Below are 20,693 nucleotides of genomic sequence, written 5' to 3'. Positions count from 1 at the left end.
TATTTTTTTCACCGCGTGCTGGACGTGGTCAATTCGATGGAATATTATCTAATAATGAATGCTGAGTCTCAAGAAGAGTGATCATGTTGCGAATAGTACGCTCAGTTGGCCGATTATATTGATCATAAGTTAAGTTAAGCGCGCGAAACACATTTTTTACAGAACATGCATTTTTGTAATAAATTTGAACGATTTGTAAATGCTGTTCAGGCGTAAGTCTTTCCATGATGAAATGTCAAGCAATACTGAACAAAAATAACATAACAGCTTGACACGATTCATGCGTAATCTGTCAAAAAAAGGCTATTAAAAAAAGGATCTATACTTGGATAACCCGTATGTAACTTTATTAAATTTTTCGTGTTTTCTGCGATTGTTTTATAAATAAATCTTATGATTATTTCATAAAAATAAAGGGTTCAAAGCCAAAATCTCCTAATTTAAACGAAAAAGTAAATTTCAATATTTATATTATCGATAGGAAAATGTACGCAAACTATTGAGTAGTCCGACTATCGATAGTTTTGCAGTTGTAGTCAAGAAACTGAAAACCACATTCTGAAATGTGGACAATTCTTCCATCAGTACATCCTTATCTTGTACGCGAAGATTGAAACCGGCTTCTATATATTTGATGGAATCAAACCGAACTGCGTTCTGAAAAATACATTTATTTACGAAACACAATTGTAAATGCGAATGCAAACGAATTAGGAAGAATGGTTATATTACAGTATACATTCACAGGGAGACCACGGCACATATGTACATGATGCAATGACATACGTTCGCGCATATAATCGCCCAGATTTACTTCTCACATTTACATGCAATCCAACATGGAATGAATTTAAAGAACTTCTAATAGCTGGACTATCATCTTCAGTCCACCATGACACTACCGCGTGCATATTTAAACACGCATCGCGGTTTTTGGTTTGGTTAATCAACGAAATTACGCCAGACAAAATTGACAAATTCATCTCAGAACTACCAGATAAGGCCAATAATCCTGACTTATTCAACGTCGTTACTAAAAATATGTTTCATGATCCATGTGGCGCATTCAACTACAATTCACCACACATGTCTGAAGGAAAATGTACGCAACGATACCCAAGAAACTTGATTTCTGATACCATCACTGGTATTGATGGATACCCAGTGTATCATCGACGATTAGTTGAAGATGACAGCAAATCTATTGTTCTGAAAGAACGGAACGAAAAGGAAGCGACCTGGCAGTCTTTGGAGTAGGGAATGTGGCCGAACCCTCAATGAAATCAACTAATACCAATTTGGACGCTATGAATGCATCGGCTAAAAAGATTCAACGTCGCAAACACGGTAAAGTAGTTGAAGGAAATCGCATTTAGAACTCCAGTAAGGCATTGGGTCGTCTGTGTACTGTTCACTCGAACAGTACAGAATGCTTCTATCTGCGATGGCTGTTAATCAATGTACGTGGACCGACATCCTTCCAAGACTTAAGAACTGTCGACGGTCAGCTGTACGCCACTTATCGACAAGCATACCAGGAATTAAATCTTGAGAATGATGCACAATGGGACAAAGCACTCGCTGATGTGATGATGAAAATACGCACGTTATTTGCTATAATATTGACAAGCTGCTTCCTATCTAATCCACAGATTTTTGGGATACACAATTTGTGGGCACACAGTTTGTAGTTGAAATTAGATTGCATATTATTTTATTTTTGAAACCCCTGAATTTTACTTACATAAGATGTCCAGGTTGAAGAAAGGGCTTTGTCCTTCTCCTTCGGTATTGTATCCAATGCACGAAAAATTACCACCACTTGCTTTATTAACACCTTGTAGAACCAACGAATGATTGCTAATGATTACACCTTGTGATATATTAGTTGGTAATATGTAACCCTGAAATCGTTTTTAAAAATAAAAATTGGTACAGTAATAACAAAGTTTATAACTTGACTAAAATATGACAGTATGTGCTTAAAAACAAGAATCGAAAACTTAATATTAATAAATACAGTTTCAAACAAATTAAAAAAGGTAAAGTTCGGGTGTACGTTTTATACTCTCGCTCTCGATCAAAGGTGGGGTAATACACTCATGTGTTGCAAAATTTTAAATTAAACTAGTAAGGAAGGGCTAAGTTCGGATGTAACCGAACATTTTATACTCTTTCAACTTGCAAGGATCAAAGCCGGCCAAATACTTATAGTAAGTATTGGAAAAACTATCGATCAAAAAATGTTGCAAAAGAATTCAACATTCCTTATTCGACGAAATTGTGAATGAATTACAATAAAATTTAGTATCTTATTTATATAGGTATATATTGAAGATTAACTCTTTCAAATGTTGGCAGCGGCTACGTCTCAGATGGTCCAACCGTTGAGTCCAATTTTCTATTACTCGTTCGAGCATTTCGACTGGTAACTGATTCCACCTTTCCACAAACCACACCCAACCGTTATTTTTCTGGATGAAATGACAGCTCTTGAATCTCTTCAAGTTACTCTTTGTCTCAAATGCGGCAATTTTGCTTGTTTACACACCCATTGAGCCAGAAATGGGTCTCATAGCTGAACAAAATTTGGCTAGAAAATTTCGGATCTTCTTGGAACTTTCAAGAGCCTATAGAGGAACGCGATGTCGATAAGATTTCGACGCAAAATGTACAAGTCGTTCCATACGTCAGTCCGAGTTGGTACGAACGGTGCCTAATCGACTTTCTACGGTCTTCGTGTACACTCTTAGCTACGGCCGCTATATTTTCTTCACTGCGTGCTGGACGTGGTCTATATGATGGAATATTATCCAATAATGAATTCTGGGTCTCAAGATGGGGGATAGCGATGCGAATAGCATACTCAGTAGGCCGATTATATTAATCATAAGTTGAGCGAAGCGCGCGAATTACATTCTGTACAGAAAGTGAATTTTTGTAATAAAGTCGTCTAGGCGTAAGTCTTTCCATTATGAAATGCCAAACAATACTGATCAAAAATTATCTGTCAAAAAAAGGCTATTGAAAAGAGTACTTCCACTTAGATTAACCGTTATTATGGATCTCAAATGAGATGTATGTATGTTTGGTATCATCCAAAAGAATCACAATTTCAGTCTGGACTAATCATTATATGTAGTATATAGGAGCTGCTGTAATTTGTGGATTGATATCGCACATTTTCGGCACTAAACAATATATATATCTAACATAATACTTTCACTTAATTTTGCTAAGATATTTTACAAATGGACCGATAAGTAAGGCCCATCGGAAGTTTTTATACCCTGAAAAGGGTATATTAAGTTTGCCACAAAGTTTGTAACATCCAGAAGGAAACGTCGGAGACCCTATAAAATACATTCACAAATGATCAGCATGATTTTTGATTGATTTAGCCATGTCCGTCTGTCTGTATATATACAAACTAGTCGCTCAGTTTTTTAGCTATCGATCTGAAATTTTGCACCTGTCCTTTCCCCAATAAGAAGCTGCTGATTTATCGGAACGGCCGATATCGGACTACTATAGAATATAGCTGCCATACAAACTGAACAATCAGAATCAAGTGCTTATATGGAAAACTTTTTTATTTGACGAGGTATTTTCACGAAATTTGGCATGAACTATAATTTAAGACAATAATGCAATTTCCAAAGAAATTTTATAGATCGGATGACCATAGCATATAGCTGCCATATTAACTGAACGATCAAAGTAAAGTGCTTGCATAGGAAAAATTTTCATTTGACGAGTTATCTTCACGAAATAAGGCATGAGTTATAGTCTAAGGCAACAATGTAATATATGAAAAAATTGTTAAAATCAGATCACTATAGTATATAGCTGTTATGATAAGTTCTTGTAAGGACACTTTGTATTTGTGAAGGGTATTATAGCTTCGATGCAACCGAAGTTAACATTTTTTCTTGTTAATTCTTATATAATTCTTATACATTTTCTTATATACGGTATATGGGGGCTAGGGAATATTATTACATGATTTTATTCAGTTTTGGTATAACGGCGTATCATTACCGAAATAGATGCTCTCTGAATTTCATAAAGGAACCTCACAGATTGACCAATATACGAGGTACATACATATATGGTATAAAATCAGGCGGATTCGTGAAAATCCATATCTTAGGTATACGGGGACTATGAGAAGTATTGCCCTTATTGCATCCATTTTAGGCAAGAGGATACACTCTTATTAAAATGAGATTATTTCTCAGTTTCATTAATATAGACTGCATCTTGGCCGATAGATGCGGTATAAATTCAACCGTAAGTTCAATATTTATATTAGGTATATGAAATTAGTTGTCACCGGATGCTAATAAAAGCGTTATAAAAATGGCTAAGTAGTCAGAGACATAAATGGAAAAACTCGAAATCTTCGAAAAAACAGTTTTACAGCTTTCCGTACAAGCACTTAATTCCGATCGTTCATTTTGTATGACAGCTATATGATAAGTAAGCAAGCTATAACTATAGTAAAAATTGAGATATCGTTATGAAACTTTGTACATATACATGTGTATATATCTTAGTCAAATAAGGCGGACGAGTTTGTAGATGGTCGTGATCAGTCCACCGCCACATCTGCAGAACGCTATTAATCGAAAACCTATAAATTGCCGTAACGAAGCCGCGAATTAAGATACATAAGTGTATTTTGGCATTATCAATAGCAATGACACCTGTGGTTTAAAAAGTTTTAGAAAGTGGGCGTAGCCCGGCCCTAAGAGGAGAAGAGAGAGTGAAAATACGTGAAATCGAATGTTATTAACGCCCACTCCCCATGTAACGATTTTGTTAAATGTACTAAAAGTGGAATAAATCAATAATTCAATGTTTCCGAGACATTTAATTTTATATCCAGGATGGCACAAGAGGGCTTTATAGGAGCAAGTGTCAAAATTAAACGAAGGGCGTGGCACCGCCACATTAAGGTTAAATCAAATATCTCAGGATTATTTTGACATTACCATGTTATGGTGAGAAAATGGGCGAAATCAAACAGAACTCACACGTACTTCCCTTACCGGAAATGTGAATCCCAGAACCTATGGTTGACTTTTACCGAAAATATCGATCAATGTGTCAAATATATAATTGAAATAAAGAGATACTCCTTTCCTGATAATAGTTTGTTTATAAGTGTAAAAAGGGTTGACAATAATTCCTTTAGCGCCAATATACCTAATAGAAAGATTTTCGTTCTTCCGGCTGACCTTATACCCCATATAACGGCCAATATGTGAATTATCTAAATTAAATTGAGTGAGCATGTTTTTCTCCTAACGGTGCATCTCTGTACCTAAACTCGAGTGAAAAATTGCCCGAGCACCCAAATAATTAATATCGGGAATTTCAGATATCTAGTTAACTTTACTCCTTACATATTGATGATGATAAGCAAGGTACCTTAATGAAAGTCATAGAGAATCTTGTTGAGTCACAGATTGAGAACCACTGCATTCTTCGGCCATATGCAATAGTGTTAATTGTGTACTCAAGTCATTCTCCTTTTATAACTGTTAAAGGTACATAATTTACAAAAATACACTTGTATGTATATATGCAGAAATACAAAACGAAATTATGTATTATGCGGTATTAAAATATTGTTAAGAATAGTATTTAAGGAAAAGAACTTTGGAAAGAAAGTTAGTCGAATAACTGACCAACTCATAGCTTCATTACTCGACCCTTTGTCAATTTCAGCGATGCTGCACTTTCGATTGGACTTTTCGCTTTTTATATATTTGCGCGGTTACAAAAAAGCTTCGTAGCCCTACGTGTTTTTATGCCTAACGAGGGGTTCGAGTAAGTTGTATTGGAGTGTATTGGTCATTACTAGCCCGGTTTGATTATTTTTTTTGCCATAAATTAACTAATCATTTATTACTTAACTACTGACTATAAGTATAATTATAGTTATTCAAAAAAATTTTTAAGCCCCTATAAAGCACATATGTATGTTTAAGATCCTGTTCTGCAATGTGTTTGGACAAGCTAAAAAACAACGCATTAAAAACATCGTCGACGCCAGCTTGCGACCAGGTGGAAAGTCTCTTTCAGCTCCGGAACACAAATGCATCCTGGAGTCATATTTTAGGCAGATTGAATGTTGAAGATGGAGGTCGTTCTGACCTGGAAGAACTTTACATCACAACTACATGGGTTATCCAATCGCAACTGGCAAAAGAGACCAACGTTTCACTTTCAATTTAACAAATATTCAAATGTCAATATCTGGACAACACGAATGTGCAACCGAAAATATCGGTGAATGAGTGAGATATGTAATTGAAACTAACTGAGAGTCCTCTCTTAATAGTAGTACCTATGTCTGTGTGTCAAAAATGGGTTGAATCAGGGTAATATTTCCCTTAGCTAATAGAAACGATTTCTTACTCCCGATTACTTACCCCATATATCGGTCAATATGTGTGTTATCTTAATTCAATAAAATAAGCGTGTTTTTCACCTGCTCTGGTGCTTGGGATCATTATCTTTTTTAAAGAAACTTACATCACACCCGTTTACGTCTTTTGGAGTTTTTTAACTCAAGCGCGATTCCAAAACGACTGCGGCATCTTTTTGTCAAAATAACTTTTCAATCTCGAATCACCCAATCTTCTTGGCACAGTACGTGATAAAATATTTAAGCTGCAGGACTCTTTTCTTTCTCTTGCTGAATTTAGTGGATATTTTTTGGTTTCCATTGCAATTTTTCAGTCATTTTGAAAAGTGGTTTTCGGTTTTCGTCTACATAATGTTTTTAAATTTTGTGTTGTTCCTAACTATTTATGTTTTTCCTCAATTTGCCTGGCTCCAGAGATCGAAATACCATATTTCTTTGCCAAATCTTCCTACTTGTATGTTGCTTCACTAGCACGATTCACTAGCACCAATAAATCTTTTACCTCTTTTAAAACGGCTTCATTGAAAAAGTATGCAATTAAAAAGTTATTTCTTCTTTTTATTATAATAAGTTAACTAAAATTTAGTTACCCTTGACTTTAAATTAAAATTTTATTCCCAAAAAACTAAAAAATTAACTACTGCTGTTTACAAAGAAAGATTCAAAACTGCTGTTTACAAATAAACTTCAAACCTAATACTAATTTAAGATACACATGTTTCCACTTTATTTTGTCTGATAGTGTACCTTTTACCGTATACCTATATATTATATTATATATATATATTAGAGGGTTTGGATAGTGCAGAGGTATCATGCTTTGCAGTCCGTCGCTTCCGTCCAAAGGCAATTCAGACTGGATTTTGGCGGTACTCTCCCCAGTAAATGGGCCATTATGAGGTTCGTAAACATGTTTGCCGAATCTGAAAGTATCGCAAGAAAACGAATCCGAATCAAGATCCGTATGTTCGTGTTTAAGAAACAATCGCGGTTATTGCATCGTCAATTCAGGCAAATCCAAGAGTTTCGACTCGCAACTTATCGGCGCAACTTTGAGTTAGCAGACAATCATCGGATAATTCATGATGACTTTTACCTGGGTCCGTACAAAAAATTATTGAAATGATCGAAGAAAACAATAACTTGATGAATTGCTTGTTTATGTCTGATGATGCCCATTTTGATTTAAACAGAAATGTAAACAAGCAAAATTGTCGTATATAGAGTGAATCAAATCCAGAAATAATCGACGAAACGGAATTTCACCCAGAACTAGTCTGTATGGTGCGCAGTTTCATCAAGGTGTCGGGCCATACTTCTTTGAAGAAAACGGTGTAACAGTAACTGTCAATGGGCACCGTTATTTAAAGATGTTGAATGAGTATTTTACCCAGAACTGCGTTGAAGATCTATCCCTTTCAATAACGTTTGGTGCCAGCAAAGCGGAGCAAATGCACACATAGCCAGACTGGTTATTGCGGAGCTCCAACGAATTTGAAAACAAATTCATATCAATATTTTCGCTGGCCCTCAAGGTCACCTGACCTGACCAAGCAAGAGGTGTACAAAACAAAACCCAGAAATGTGACTAAACTGAAGCAGTTCATTAAATCGGTAATTTAGGCAATCCCGACTTCAACCATTCAGGTCGCAATTAATAATTTTATAATTAATTGTCGCATGTGCGTGGCTGAGCATGATGAAAGTTTCATTGAAATCGGTCCAGTCGTTTCGGAGCCTATACGGAACATACACACACACTTTCTTTTTAAATTTATAGATAGATAGATATGAGAGATTGACCTGATTTTATCTATGGAATTACTATATAATGTTAACAGAAAAGTATGATCTCTGAGTTTCATTAAGATACCTCACTCACCTTCAACAATATATGCGGTATAGAATTAACCGGATGTTTTAAAACCTGATATTAGTTATATGGCGGCTAGGGCAAGTTTTCACCCGATTTTATTTATTTTAGGCACATAGATGCACTGCTATTAGAAAAACATGCTCTTTTAATTTCATTAAGGCAACTCACATATTGACTGATATTTGCTACACAAAGTCAGCCGGAAGCTCGAAAATTTTCTATTAGGTATATGGGGATTAAGGGAATTATTGAAGCGAATCAACCCACTTTTGGCACACATATTATTGTTAGATAAGGTTTCTCTCGGGGTTTCTATAATATATCTCACAGATTTACCGATATTTTCGAGAAAAAGTAATAAAATAATAAAAAAAATAGGAACTGGGGTCCAAATATTTGGCACCTGGGGGCTTGAACAGTTGGGATAATTTTTGGTTATAAGCTGGGACACTTCAAAGGCAGTATTTTTGCAAAATTTTAGTAGTTTTTAACATAACTAGTGGGCGGGGTTACCCTACGATTCCATCATTTTCACAGGGAAAAAAGTTTGCACCCTAAACTTCATCTTACGTCCAAAAATTTTCGAAATCGCACTATAACTTGTGCCAAAAATAGATAGAAACATGTCAAAACTATTCCTACCTCTCATATACCTAATATTAGATTTTCAAACTTCCAGTTGGCTTTATACCGTAAATATTGGCCAATATGTAAGATAACTTAGCAAAATAATTGAAAGTATAATATTGAATATACTATAGTTTCTATCCCTAATATACTTTTTATAGTGATTTTCGACTGCCCACCTGTCGTTAAACCGGTTAGGTTGGTCAGTATGTGTGATATTTTAGTGTAGTTTCCTAAAATTATATCCCTTAGTGTTTCATATAAATAGAATTGGTTTAGACCTTGGTCCAATATAATGTAATGTAATGAATTTAGATCCTCTGGTTGACGTTTAGCACATCATTTCAATATATTAAATTTAGCCTCTTCGATTGAGTATCTGTCAGCCCGAACTAAGGCTAAGTTCTTACTTGTTTAAACTATACATGTTTTTAGATTTTTAGAAAAATTAAGTTATACACACGCACACATAAACTTTAAATATGTATGACTTAACAAACTAATTGTTCATATTTCCAATATTTTCTTAATTAATCTTCAAATTAATTTTGAATGACTGTTAATATCTATGCAAGGTAACAATGAATGCATATGTACATACGTTATGACGCCAATCTACTCGGTAAACGACTGGATGTGCATTTATGACACAGTCAAAATAGACATCTGCCCCTTCTCTAATAGTATTTTGCTTTAAAGATGTTCCAAGTCGTATTTGAACTTCCGGAATATCTGGAATGAAAAAAAACAAAAAATGTAATATTTATATAAGTTTGAATATTGTATTAGAATTAATTAACATGCGAATGCAGTATAGGATATTAATCAAAAAACAAAAGAGATGTTTCATAATTATTCATGTTTCGGCACATTAAGCACGGGTGTATGTCAATATGGGATTCTCCCGATACTATATTTCTTAAGAAATGTTCTTTTATTAAGATATCGTATATGTATATCGACCCAAAATAGAAACGATAAAAGCAATATAATAATTTAACAATGTTTTTGGGTTACACGCTCAGAGTCGTTTTCATATTTCCCATTTTTGGACCGCGCAGATGTACGCATTTCGGTAGACTTCTGCAGCATTTTATCCATATTTTCTTCAAACATTTCCCTAGGTATGTTCTTCTATTTCTACTTGATAAGCTTTAAATGTTCGCATACAAAGCAGAAATACAGTTTCGCTTGTTAGAGCATATGACCAATTTTCAATTTTGCAGACTTTTTAATGGAACGAATAATGCAGCGACTTTATCTACAGAGCCTGTTGACATAATTGGCCGCTTCAGTTGTAGCTCGGGGAGATACTCTTTCAACTCATCTACTTCAGGCTTTTAGGTCATCTGCGGCGATTTACGCACCTTCTGCTCTTTCAACTGTGAGGACTAGAGCTGCAAATCAATCGATTGGACTATCGATAGTTTAATTTTCGTCCCACTATCGATAGTTCATTTTGCCTATCGATGGTTTATGCCTTAACTAGACTTACTAATATATTTCATAAAATTATAAAATTTTTCTTAATAAACTACAAAATGATATACTCGTAGTCTGGTAATACCAAATGTGAAGCCTAATTTTGGATAACATCGCAGCAAGTCATGCCTATGGAAACTAAAAGCATTGAAGTAATTAGAGCGGAAACTAACACATACACACCATGCAACTCATAAGTCCAATGCGTAAGAAAGGGATGAACGATCACACGTACAGAAGAATTTCGGTTAGAATTGTCAATTGGTCATAGAAACTTTAACAGAAATCTCTGATATCGTTGTTGGGTAATTAACCGGTGATTTAACAGGCTTGCAGGGATGGTGGCCTCAAAATCATCTTTTTATTCTTGGCTTGGTTGCGCGCATGTAGTTTCAAATTTGTAAGTACGGAAAATTTTTAAAACAAATTATAAATTTTACTATTTTTTAAACTATGCTTAGGTGTGGGATGCGGAAATATTCACAAACTACTACTCTAATACTCATTATCCGTTGCTTATCGCTGTTTAGATGATTCTGACAAGTTATCGTCGATTCTCTTTTGTACTGGCATTCGTGTTCGCCACAATATGTATGCGTATGTCTCATAAAGAACCCGAAAGGAATTGAAAATACATATCTTTTCATATTATTTTTCCCATTCAGAACGTATTTTTTTTGTACCAACTCCACTAGTACCATTGTAATATTGTTTTCTTGCAACAGAAAATTCACAAAGCAGCCTTATTTTAGTAACATAACGCAACATTTTATACTCTCGCAAAGTCAAATGGTATACTCGTTTGAGATTTCTTTATATATTTGATTAATTAGATGTAGGAACTGTTGCCTAAGTTATTTACATTCAAAGTGAAACTAATTAGAGCAATTTGTAAACTAAATTTACTAAAATTATGAGAATTCGTTCTTGTGTTTTGTTGCATATGCTTATAACTGATTTTATATAGAATGCATTACAACTGTATTGAGGAGTATGAAAAGAAATCGTTTTTTGACAGTGAATAAAATTTTTTATTTATTAAATCGATATTATTATACATGTTTAGGTACCTCACATACCATCACCAATCATATGGAGTTAAGTCAGAGGAATGTTTAAAAATCCTGATATTAGTTACATGGGAGCTATGTAAAACTTTCACTCGATTTGATCCATTTTAGGCACAAAGATACCTCGTTATGAGTAAAACACGCTCTCTTATTTTTATTGAGATAACCTCCCCGGAAGTTCCAAATTCCTTATATTAGGTATATGAGGGCTATAGGAAGTATTGACCTGATTCAACCCATTATTGACACAAAAACCTACTAGTTTCATTTCTTTATTTGTTATATGAATTTAAATTATATCTCTTACATATTGACCTATATTTTCGGTAAAAAGTCAACTACAGACAATGGGGTCCACATATTCAGTACCTAGGGCTGGACACTTTTGGTTCGATTAGGCAATTTTGGGTCACAAAGTGGCATACTTTGAACGCATTATTCACGCAAAGTTTTACTCCGCTAAAACATTTTTGCTTGATTTGGAAAGGGAAAGAATCAGATAGAACTTAAAATGGTGATATATGGGGAATAAGCTTGGTTGTAATCCGATTTCGCCCATTTTCGTATTATAACATAAAAATATGAGATGCATATTTTGTACCGAATTTAGTTAAAAGCGGTTAAACAGTTCCCAAGATATGGGCTTTCACCTAAAAGTGGTCGATGCCACCCCCACTTTCTAATTTTGAACGCGGTTCCTATAAAGTCATCTCATACTATGCCAGAGATAAAATTTAATGTTTCTGGCGTGTTTAGTGCTTGATTTATGGCGCTTTTAGTACTTTTTAACAGTACCGTTATACGGGGAGTGGGCGGGGTTGTCACCCGATTTCACCGATTCAAACTGTCGATAGAGGTGCTAAAAACAATTGCTCTCAATGAATTTTGTTATTATAGCTATAGCAGTTTCGGAGACACTCTTGTATCGTATTGTGGAGCGTAGTTATGGCAGTTTATTGGTTTTTGATTCATAGCGTGTTGTGGGCGTGGCAGTAGTCAATATCAACCGCCTTACGGTATTAAGAAATATGTGTACCAAGTTTCATAAAGATATCTCAATTTTTGCTCTAGTTACAGCTTGCACAGACGGACGGACAAACAGACAGTTACCCGGATTTCAACTGGTATCTTCATCCTGATCATTTATATATATATATATATATATATATATATACCTATATCTAACTCGATTAGTTTTAGGTGATACAAGCAACCGTTAGGTGAACAAAACTATTATACTCGTAATCCGCTTTACTCGTAATCCACTACCAAAATAGTTATTATGTGTGTGTACACTTTCCATATTTTAAAACTTCATCAAATTGTTCAACCTGGATACAAGCCCATAGCTTCAAGTTTCTTGTGATGTAGGGATCTTTTTATATCTATTGCGAGGTAAATTTGTACTAATCTATTATCGATGACTGAATTTTGTGTAGACAAAAATAAACGTGAAACCAAACATAAATTAATACAACTTTAAATTAAAAAATTATATGAATATCAGAAATATTTCGTACAGCGTTAGGACATATATTATACAACCACATCTTTAATACTTTCATTGTTTTTGAAAAATGTTAAATTCTCAGACTTACACTGTATATCAAGAATCCATCCGTCTTCTAATGGCATTACTGGTTTAGCAAGGTTATACGATTTACAGGAAAGGTATTTTCCCGAATCAGATTTCTCGAAAATGATTGATAATGTACTCGTAGTTTGGTTTCCATCGCTTGATATCTGAAATAGTTGAAATAAAATTTTGCTAATAACAACCTGTTCTAATTTCTAATACAAAACAAAATAATTTCTATTAACAGAATATGTTAAATTGAGGATAATCTTGTACATAGGTAAAATCGATCCTTATATACCGAAAAAAACTCAAATTATATTAGTTTTTCATTATATAGAATTATATTGTGATATTAATTGCAATATACTTTTTACTACCGATTTTTTTGTTATCCGAAACCAGATAACACAGATTTTATTTTTATGTCTATATAAATACCTATAATATTAAAATTGTGGCAAAATACCACACATAATAATAATCGTTATTATAGAATACTTTATACCGAATAAGTCGATCAGTGCGCGGGTAATCTTCGCAAAAATTACGTGGAAGCATGTTCTCGACTATACTTAAGCAATTCAAACGTTATTTCAATTAGTCCAAACCTTCCCTTAGCCCCAATATACCTCATATTATGAGTTGCGAAATTACCAATTTACTTTAAACCGTTAATATCGGTCATTATGAGTGATATTTTAATGAAATTAAGTGGAGAAGCTTTCTTAAAAATAATGTAGTTCAGCGCTGAGCAGAAATAAAATTTGTCTTAAACTTCATATCTCTAATATAGTTCTTTACATCTTTTGGTTGATGTTTTTAAAATCTTTTTTTGGCAATCACACATGAAACAGGGTTTATCGATTCGCCTATCGAGTGGTCCGATTACCGACAGTTTTGCAGTTCTAATACACAACATATTTTCAACATTTTACTAAACGAACGCGTGATGTTGCTACTGTTGCCGAGCTTTACCAAAGAATGTGGTGCCTTGTTATAAAAGGAAACACTGCGGTAATGACTACAGCTCGAACACACAGTTATATTTCCTATCTTTTTTTTGTAACAGCTTAAATTAAAAAGATATAACGTTATCTATACCAAAATTATCTGGATGACCAGTCGAGGTGAATTGTGGTGATAGGGGGAATAAAATGAGAGTTTTGTTGAATCTTGGAACACATGCTCCCTGGCCCTATGAGAGGGTTGGTATTGAAAATGGATGGAATAAAAGAGTTCCAGCGCCCACAAAATACTTATAGTCAAAAAACTTTAAAGGGTTGTAAGCTAAACTAACCTACATTTTAGAATACATAAAATGTCTGTGGCCCACGGTATTAAACAATGTGAGAATGGCCTCGCCCCCTTGAAATGCTATGACTAAGAACTACTCTTTAACTTTATATTATATAATTCAAACACCATTGAGTATATCGGAACCAAACTTTGCACAAATAGCGCCATCAAAGCGATCTCTAATCTAAAACTGTTGGAAATCAGACGATTAATTTGCAGCCCTCAGTCACCAAATATGTCGACATCGGAGCCCATAGCTAACTGCTTATGGAAAATATCGATTAATATTTGAGATATTCTCCTAGTCCACATATTCAAATTATAAGTTTTCCATTCTTTCAGTTGACTCTATACCATATACATCGGTCAATACGTACGATAACTTAACAAAATTGAGCATCCGTATAATCTTCCTCACTATGTATAGTTTGCTAAGACACCGCCTTTGAGCCTTAAAATTGCGAGAGTACTTGTATAAAATAAGATATACCCGAACTTACCACTTGTTTTTCTTTAAAATATTAGTCGGTCGATAACTTTCCGATCATATGAATATTTAAGGTAAATCTAGTAGTACAATATTTAGTTGAAGCACTTACACTTCGTATTGCTTTTATGTCCATATATTTATTATAAAAATGTAATTATTGCAATGCAAAATGCTAATTCTTTAAGTAAACTAGAGCTGGAAATAATAGTAACAGCGTTTATTTGCGTTAAATATTATAAAAATAAAATGAAACAAACTTACGGTTTCGGTGGTTTTTTCCAAACGTATATCATTTTGCCACCATGTTATAACTGCAGGGGGTCTACCTCCAGCGCTTTGGCATAATAGATCATAACGGCGCCCGGCAGAAAGAGGCTGGTGTGCGCCAAGTAAACGAATACTCAACGGAGGAACTGTGTAACAAAAATAAAACATTGAATAATACAATTAAATTGTGCGAGTTTTGATTAACTAACGGTTGTTTGTGGCATCTAAAACTAACCAAGATAGATATAGGGCTAAACATATAAAAATAATCAGGCAACGAATTGATTTCTGTCTGCCTAAATGTAAACTTAAGTAAAAACTGGCATATGACAAAATTGGAACACGATTTCTTAGTATTCTGAGTTGTTTACGTCATAGTCATACTTGTCTTAAGTGAGTTGCACCAGCAAATTTACTTTTCGACTTCAATAAACAGTCGTCCAATTTCGTAATATCAAATTCGAATCGCCACATAACGCACTTGGGAACTTTGATGACAGTCGAACAGATTACTAATCAGACAAGTCACTAAATATAAATATAATATATGGGTATCCTATATTCAAAGTTTTTTTTATCAAATTCGCAGTGGATGTCGCAAGCAATTTTATTGACACCTTTTAGGCAAAATATTGTAGTACGGATCACACTATGGAAGAAAGCGAAAGTTTCAACAAGTACTTTTCGAAAAATCATGTTCGAATTTAAAATTGTTTTGGCATTTTAAAATTGAAATTCGATAGATTTGAGGCACTGAAATTCAGAATGACAAATAAGTAAAATAAACAACAAGTAAGAATTCAATACGTATTATTTGAAGAAACCGAATTAATTACAATCAAATTTGATATCTTATTAACTTATATTATTGATCATAGACTCATTTAATTTAATTAATCAAGTTTATTAACGCAATTGAGATACATATGTACCATATAACTTATATAAACTTAACCAAAGGGTTAAATTTAATATTTATATACATATGAGGAAAACTCACTCAGAGGATGGGAAATCAGCTTATTAGGGAAATGAGATTTAGGCCAACTACATTATTTTTAGGAAAATTTTTTCAATTACTTTCAAAATATCACACATATTGACCGACATAAGCCTTTTAAACTCAGATGGAAAGTCAAAATGGATCGAAATAACTATATCGCGTATATTGAGGCTGAGTCAAGATTTGGACTGAGTACGTCAACTCTTGACATTACTAAATCAATTTCTAGTAAAATAGCTATTTGTGCAATATGTTTTTTTAATGTTATTTCTCAACACTTTGTTTTTTATATATGATGTGTTTCTAAAAGTAACACGTTTATATGTAAGATATCGAATAACATAAATATATATAAAAACAGAAATATTACATTTAAAAAAATTAATTTAATTTTGCTCATTAATCATTTAAAAGTACTAAAGCGCATTTTTGACCAAATATTTTGTTGAAAATAAATACCTGTTCAATCAGGGTTTAATTGTTATACATATAAATAAGAAATACATTTTGTTGAATTTGGATTATTTGCAGTCGTCGGCCCATTCTTTAACGATGGCGTCATTCAGCTGTTTTAAAGAGCCGTCCTGTTTCGTAGCTCCACAAATTTTTGCAGAAAGGATCCGGAGTAAGGGCGGGCCACCCCAACAACGGGATGTTATGTGTTTCGAAAAAAGCCTTTGTGTACTCTGGTGCATTTATTGGTGCGTTGTCCTGTTGAAATATCCAGTTTTCATCACACTCACTTTCCAACAGCTCTACACATGTTTCCGCATTCATACGAGTAAAACCATCACACCATCAGGGATTTCCCACCATGTTTGCGCTTGTGGTAAGTCTGCCGAGGATAGCGGGTATCCCTCCAATATTTGTGGGAAGCGTCAGAACAATTGAAGTTGCATTTTTTTCATCGCTAAAAGTAACAGAATTGAATTCGTCTTCCCAAAATTTGCACTTTTCATAAAAAGCAATGCTCGCATTTCTATGGCGTTGTTTGAGGCGCGGTTTGGGTATTTTATTTTCATATCAACTGGCAATCCTTTCGCAATATTTGGTTAATTCGTTGACGAGTAACTGATAGTCCTAGTTCGGCTGTAATTTTTGAGCAACTCAGTTGTCTAATGTGACGTTTCGCAGGACATACTGAGAGCGGTTAAAAAGGATGGAAATCCTAAATAGCTTAGAGAAAACGTTTTGCAGATAAGAAAAACTACTAAAGGAGAGATCTCGTTCGAACTAGGAAGATAACAAATAGAGAGTACTCATGAATACCGAGATAAAATAGATAGGATATTAGTAGACTATGCGCAGATAAGAGCCTCGACTCATCAGCTAACTGTTGACATTGTCGACTTGAACAAAATCACATCGAATAATGAATCTCTTCGATGGCGATTTAATAAACCACATTAAAACGGCTTATACAGGTACACAAAAGACGGAAGTAAATATCCCAGTACAACAACAATGCAACTGCAGGGTCTGAACTGAACGAAAAAGCATATCAGTTACTTAAATAAGCAAAGATGCTTATTAAGAGGTTGTATAATTGCTAAGTGGAAAGATACAGTTTTGTTTATAATTAGCGTAAAGCTGCTGTATGGAGGTTGCCCCCCTCTCTAAGATGAATCGTTCCCGATTCAATAACATTTCTTGTTTCCAACTTTTTATATTTATATATTCCTTTTAACATTTTGCGATTTCTTTGTCAATTTTTTTTTTTTACCGTCTTCTTGTGTGATTGCTCTTGCTTCATAATATTTGCAATCGTTTATAAATTTTGGATACTTAATATGTATATGTATATAACAATTACATCTTTATTTTGTACTACCTTAAAGTTAGAAATGTCCATTAAATCAGTCAAGTCAATCGTCCGTCATTGTTTGAGTAATTAATATTAGAAATATTAAGGGTATCATTTTCTATATATATATTCAAGATTTAATATTATCTTTATGTAGTATTCTATTTCTGTAGTTAATTCTAAATCTTCTTTTATAACTTGTTTTTAATTCGCTTTTATTAGCTTGGGTTGTATGTATCTAATGGAATCTTAGAGCTCAATTTTCACCGGTTTCCAGAAGTCTGGTCAACTTGAAACTTTGCAGACGATGACATTGCAATAATTTGATAACAGTTTCCCATTATTTTAAAGGTGAGCGTAAACCACACCCTAAATGGTTTAATGTATATTTCTTCCAAACCGCTAAAGCTACAATAACTCAACTAAATTTGCTGAGGAAGTCCTTTTAGCCCTTTTTCATACGCTGTGAAAATGGGCAAAATCAGATAATAACCACGCTCACTCCCCATATAACAGTTATGTTAAAATATACTAAAACTAACTGACGAAATATATGCGCCATAAGCATTAAATTTCACAAACAAGATGGTAGGGAAGAGATTTATAGGAGCAGGTGTGAAAATTCTTTTAAAGCGTTTTTTTTTTTTGTTTTTCTAAACAATTATTAATCTTTATTTGTATTTGGGCCTTTCTCTCTCCTATTATTTTTTTTTAAGTATTGTATATTACATACTTATATATTCTTCTTTTATGGTTTGCATCTAGCAAAAGGGATATGGGTATAGTTTATTGTTATTTTCAATTATTGCCGTGATTTCTGCCTTTATATCCGTCCGAAATGGTAAATTCACGTTTATTTTTATTATGGTAAATTCACTTTTATTTTTATTATTATTTTCTTCAAATATTCAATTCTTTCTTTATTTATGCCGGTATTTTCTTCGGTTGGTGCTTCAGAGAATTTTTCCTCCAAAGTAATTTTGGTTATATAATTTTCTTTATTGTCGGTAAGTACGTCAACTGGTGTTGTAGAACTTTTTTGTTCCACAGTCAATTTTTTATTTTTGTTGCCGGTATTATCATCGCCTGACGTTGTAGAATTTTTTTTGGTGGGGGGGAGCGTATCGACTTAGGAAAATAATCCACAATCGGTACAGAGTATGGGATAGCCGGACCATAGCTGGACAGTATCCAGTGAAGAGTGACTAGGCCTCCTAATGGATACCCACTTCCCAGGTAGCTCTGAAACCTATACAGTAGAGTATACACAAGACAGCGGAGCAGAGATAGACTCCACTCCTATAGATATAGTGTCCGAAGGCAATGTACGCTGGGCGATTATAAGCTTCAAGTCGCCGGGACCAGATGGTTTAAACCTGGCAAATGCGTATTCTAAAGAAAAATCCACAGAAACAGCACTAAAGTTTGTGGTGGCGGAGATTAAAAAAGCTCTGGAAGTTAAAGATGCACTTTATTTGCCTTCTTAATTATAGAAGGTGCTTTAAATAATATCCAGCCTAGGGCAATACTGAGCTCCCTAAGGATATTGATAGCTCTGAACCTCTTAGACAATTAATTAAAGAGATCCTCACGAGCAGGTCAATAATTTCAACGCTGGGAGCTTCAACGATGTGCACATCTGTAGAGGTACACTTCAAGGAGGGTTGTTATCCCCATTTCTCTGCATCCTAGCAAGGAATTAGTTGCTGTTGGATCTAGAAAAGAAGGGAGTACTTGTCGTTGGGCCGTATCGTGCGGACTAAACTTAAAAGCTGGTATTGTTCACCAGGAAACACAAAACTCCAGAAGTTACGGGGCCAGTATTAGATGATAGCAGACTAACAATTGCAGATAAGGCAAGCTTCTTAGGACTAATCTTAGACAGTAAGCTTTCATGGAAACCACACTTAGATGCTTGGGTGGAGAAAGCAGCTACACACCTGGTAGCTCATTTTCCCTACACAGTAGGGTATCTTAGACCGATAATGACATACGGCATATTGGTATGATGGCCAATAATATTAAAGAAATACGCGGCGAGGCGAAGGAAAGCAGCCAGCATTTGCATCAGAGGAGCTCTTAGAACAACGTCAAGTAAAGCACTAAACGTCACTTTACATGTACTGCCAATAGGCTTGTTCTGTAAGCAAGTGGCAGCGGAAATACTCCCAATTAGTCGCATGCAATAAGGGGAATTCTTAGATACTTAGTGAGTTCCCGTTTCTGGGCACTCTCACGGATTTTTGAAATCCAATAGAATTGAAACTAAATTCGGTCCCCAATATTGCTTTCCCCACCAGAGAACATTGGGAAAGGGACGAGCTAGACAGGAATGCAGGGATTAGCATCTTTACTGATGGGTCCAAACTAGATAATCGAGTGGGAGGTGATGTCTTTTCAGCAAAACTAGATACCAAAATCGCGTCCCGGTTACCAGACCAAGCGGAGAACGCAGCAGTCAAAGAAAGCCTTGTTGTTCTGACAAAAAGTATGCTCACAACAAGAAGCATATTTATATATACGGATATCTAATCGGCTTTGAAATCACTGAAGTCTCCAAGGGTTTCATCAAAGATAGTGAAAGAACGTCTTGATCAATTAGAGGAGCTAACATCCTCCTTCACGTTAACCGGGAATGGGTTCCAGGGCATAGTGATATCCCTGGTTACTGCGAAGCAGATGAACTAGCCAAAACATTCGCCACTCTACAATTAGCCTCTGAAAAATAGGGAATTTTTATGCCTCCGGCAACTTGTAAAC

At 34.6% G+C, this 20,693-nt stretch overlaps 1 protein-coding gene across 6 annotated transcripts in view; it reads right to left on the bottom strand.

Moving 5' to 3' along the window:
• side-VII (sidestep VII) overlaps positions 1–20,693 on the bottom strand; it is a 145,199-nt gene that overhangs the window by 95,037 nt on the left and 29,469 nt on the right. For all 6 annotated transcript variants that reach the window (XM_070106029.1, XM_036373693.2, XM_036373689.2 and 3 more), the window contains exons 6-9: positions 15,121–15,272; positions 13,093–13,237; positions 9,544–9,674; positions 1,745–1,904 (exon numbers count right to left, since the gene is read on the bottom strand). In XM_070106029.1, the coding sequence (XP_069962130.1) occupies positions 1,745–1,904; positions 9,544–9,674; positions 13,093–13,237; positions 15,121–15,272 (588 nt within the window). The remainder of the gene's footprint in view (positions 1–1,744; positions 1,905–9,543; positions 9,675–13,092; positions 13,238–15,120; positions 15,273–20,693) is intronic.

The sequence above is a fragment of the Bactrocera oleae genome, chromosome 2 (assembly GCF_042242935.1).
Source record: "Bactrocera oleae isolate idBacOlea1 chromosome 2, idBacOlea1, whole genome shotgun sequence".
NCBI classification, from domain to species: domain Eukaryota; kingdom Metazoa; phylum Arthropoda; class Insecta; order Diptera; family Tephritidae; genus Bactrocera; species Bactrocera oleae.
The sequence above is the reverse complement of the archived record's forward strand: the minus strand, read 5'-3'. Positions and strand labels throughout refer to the sequence as shown.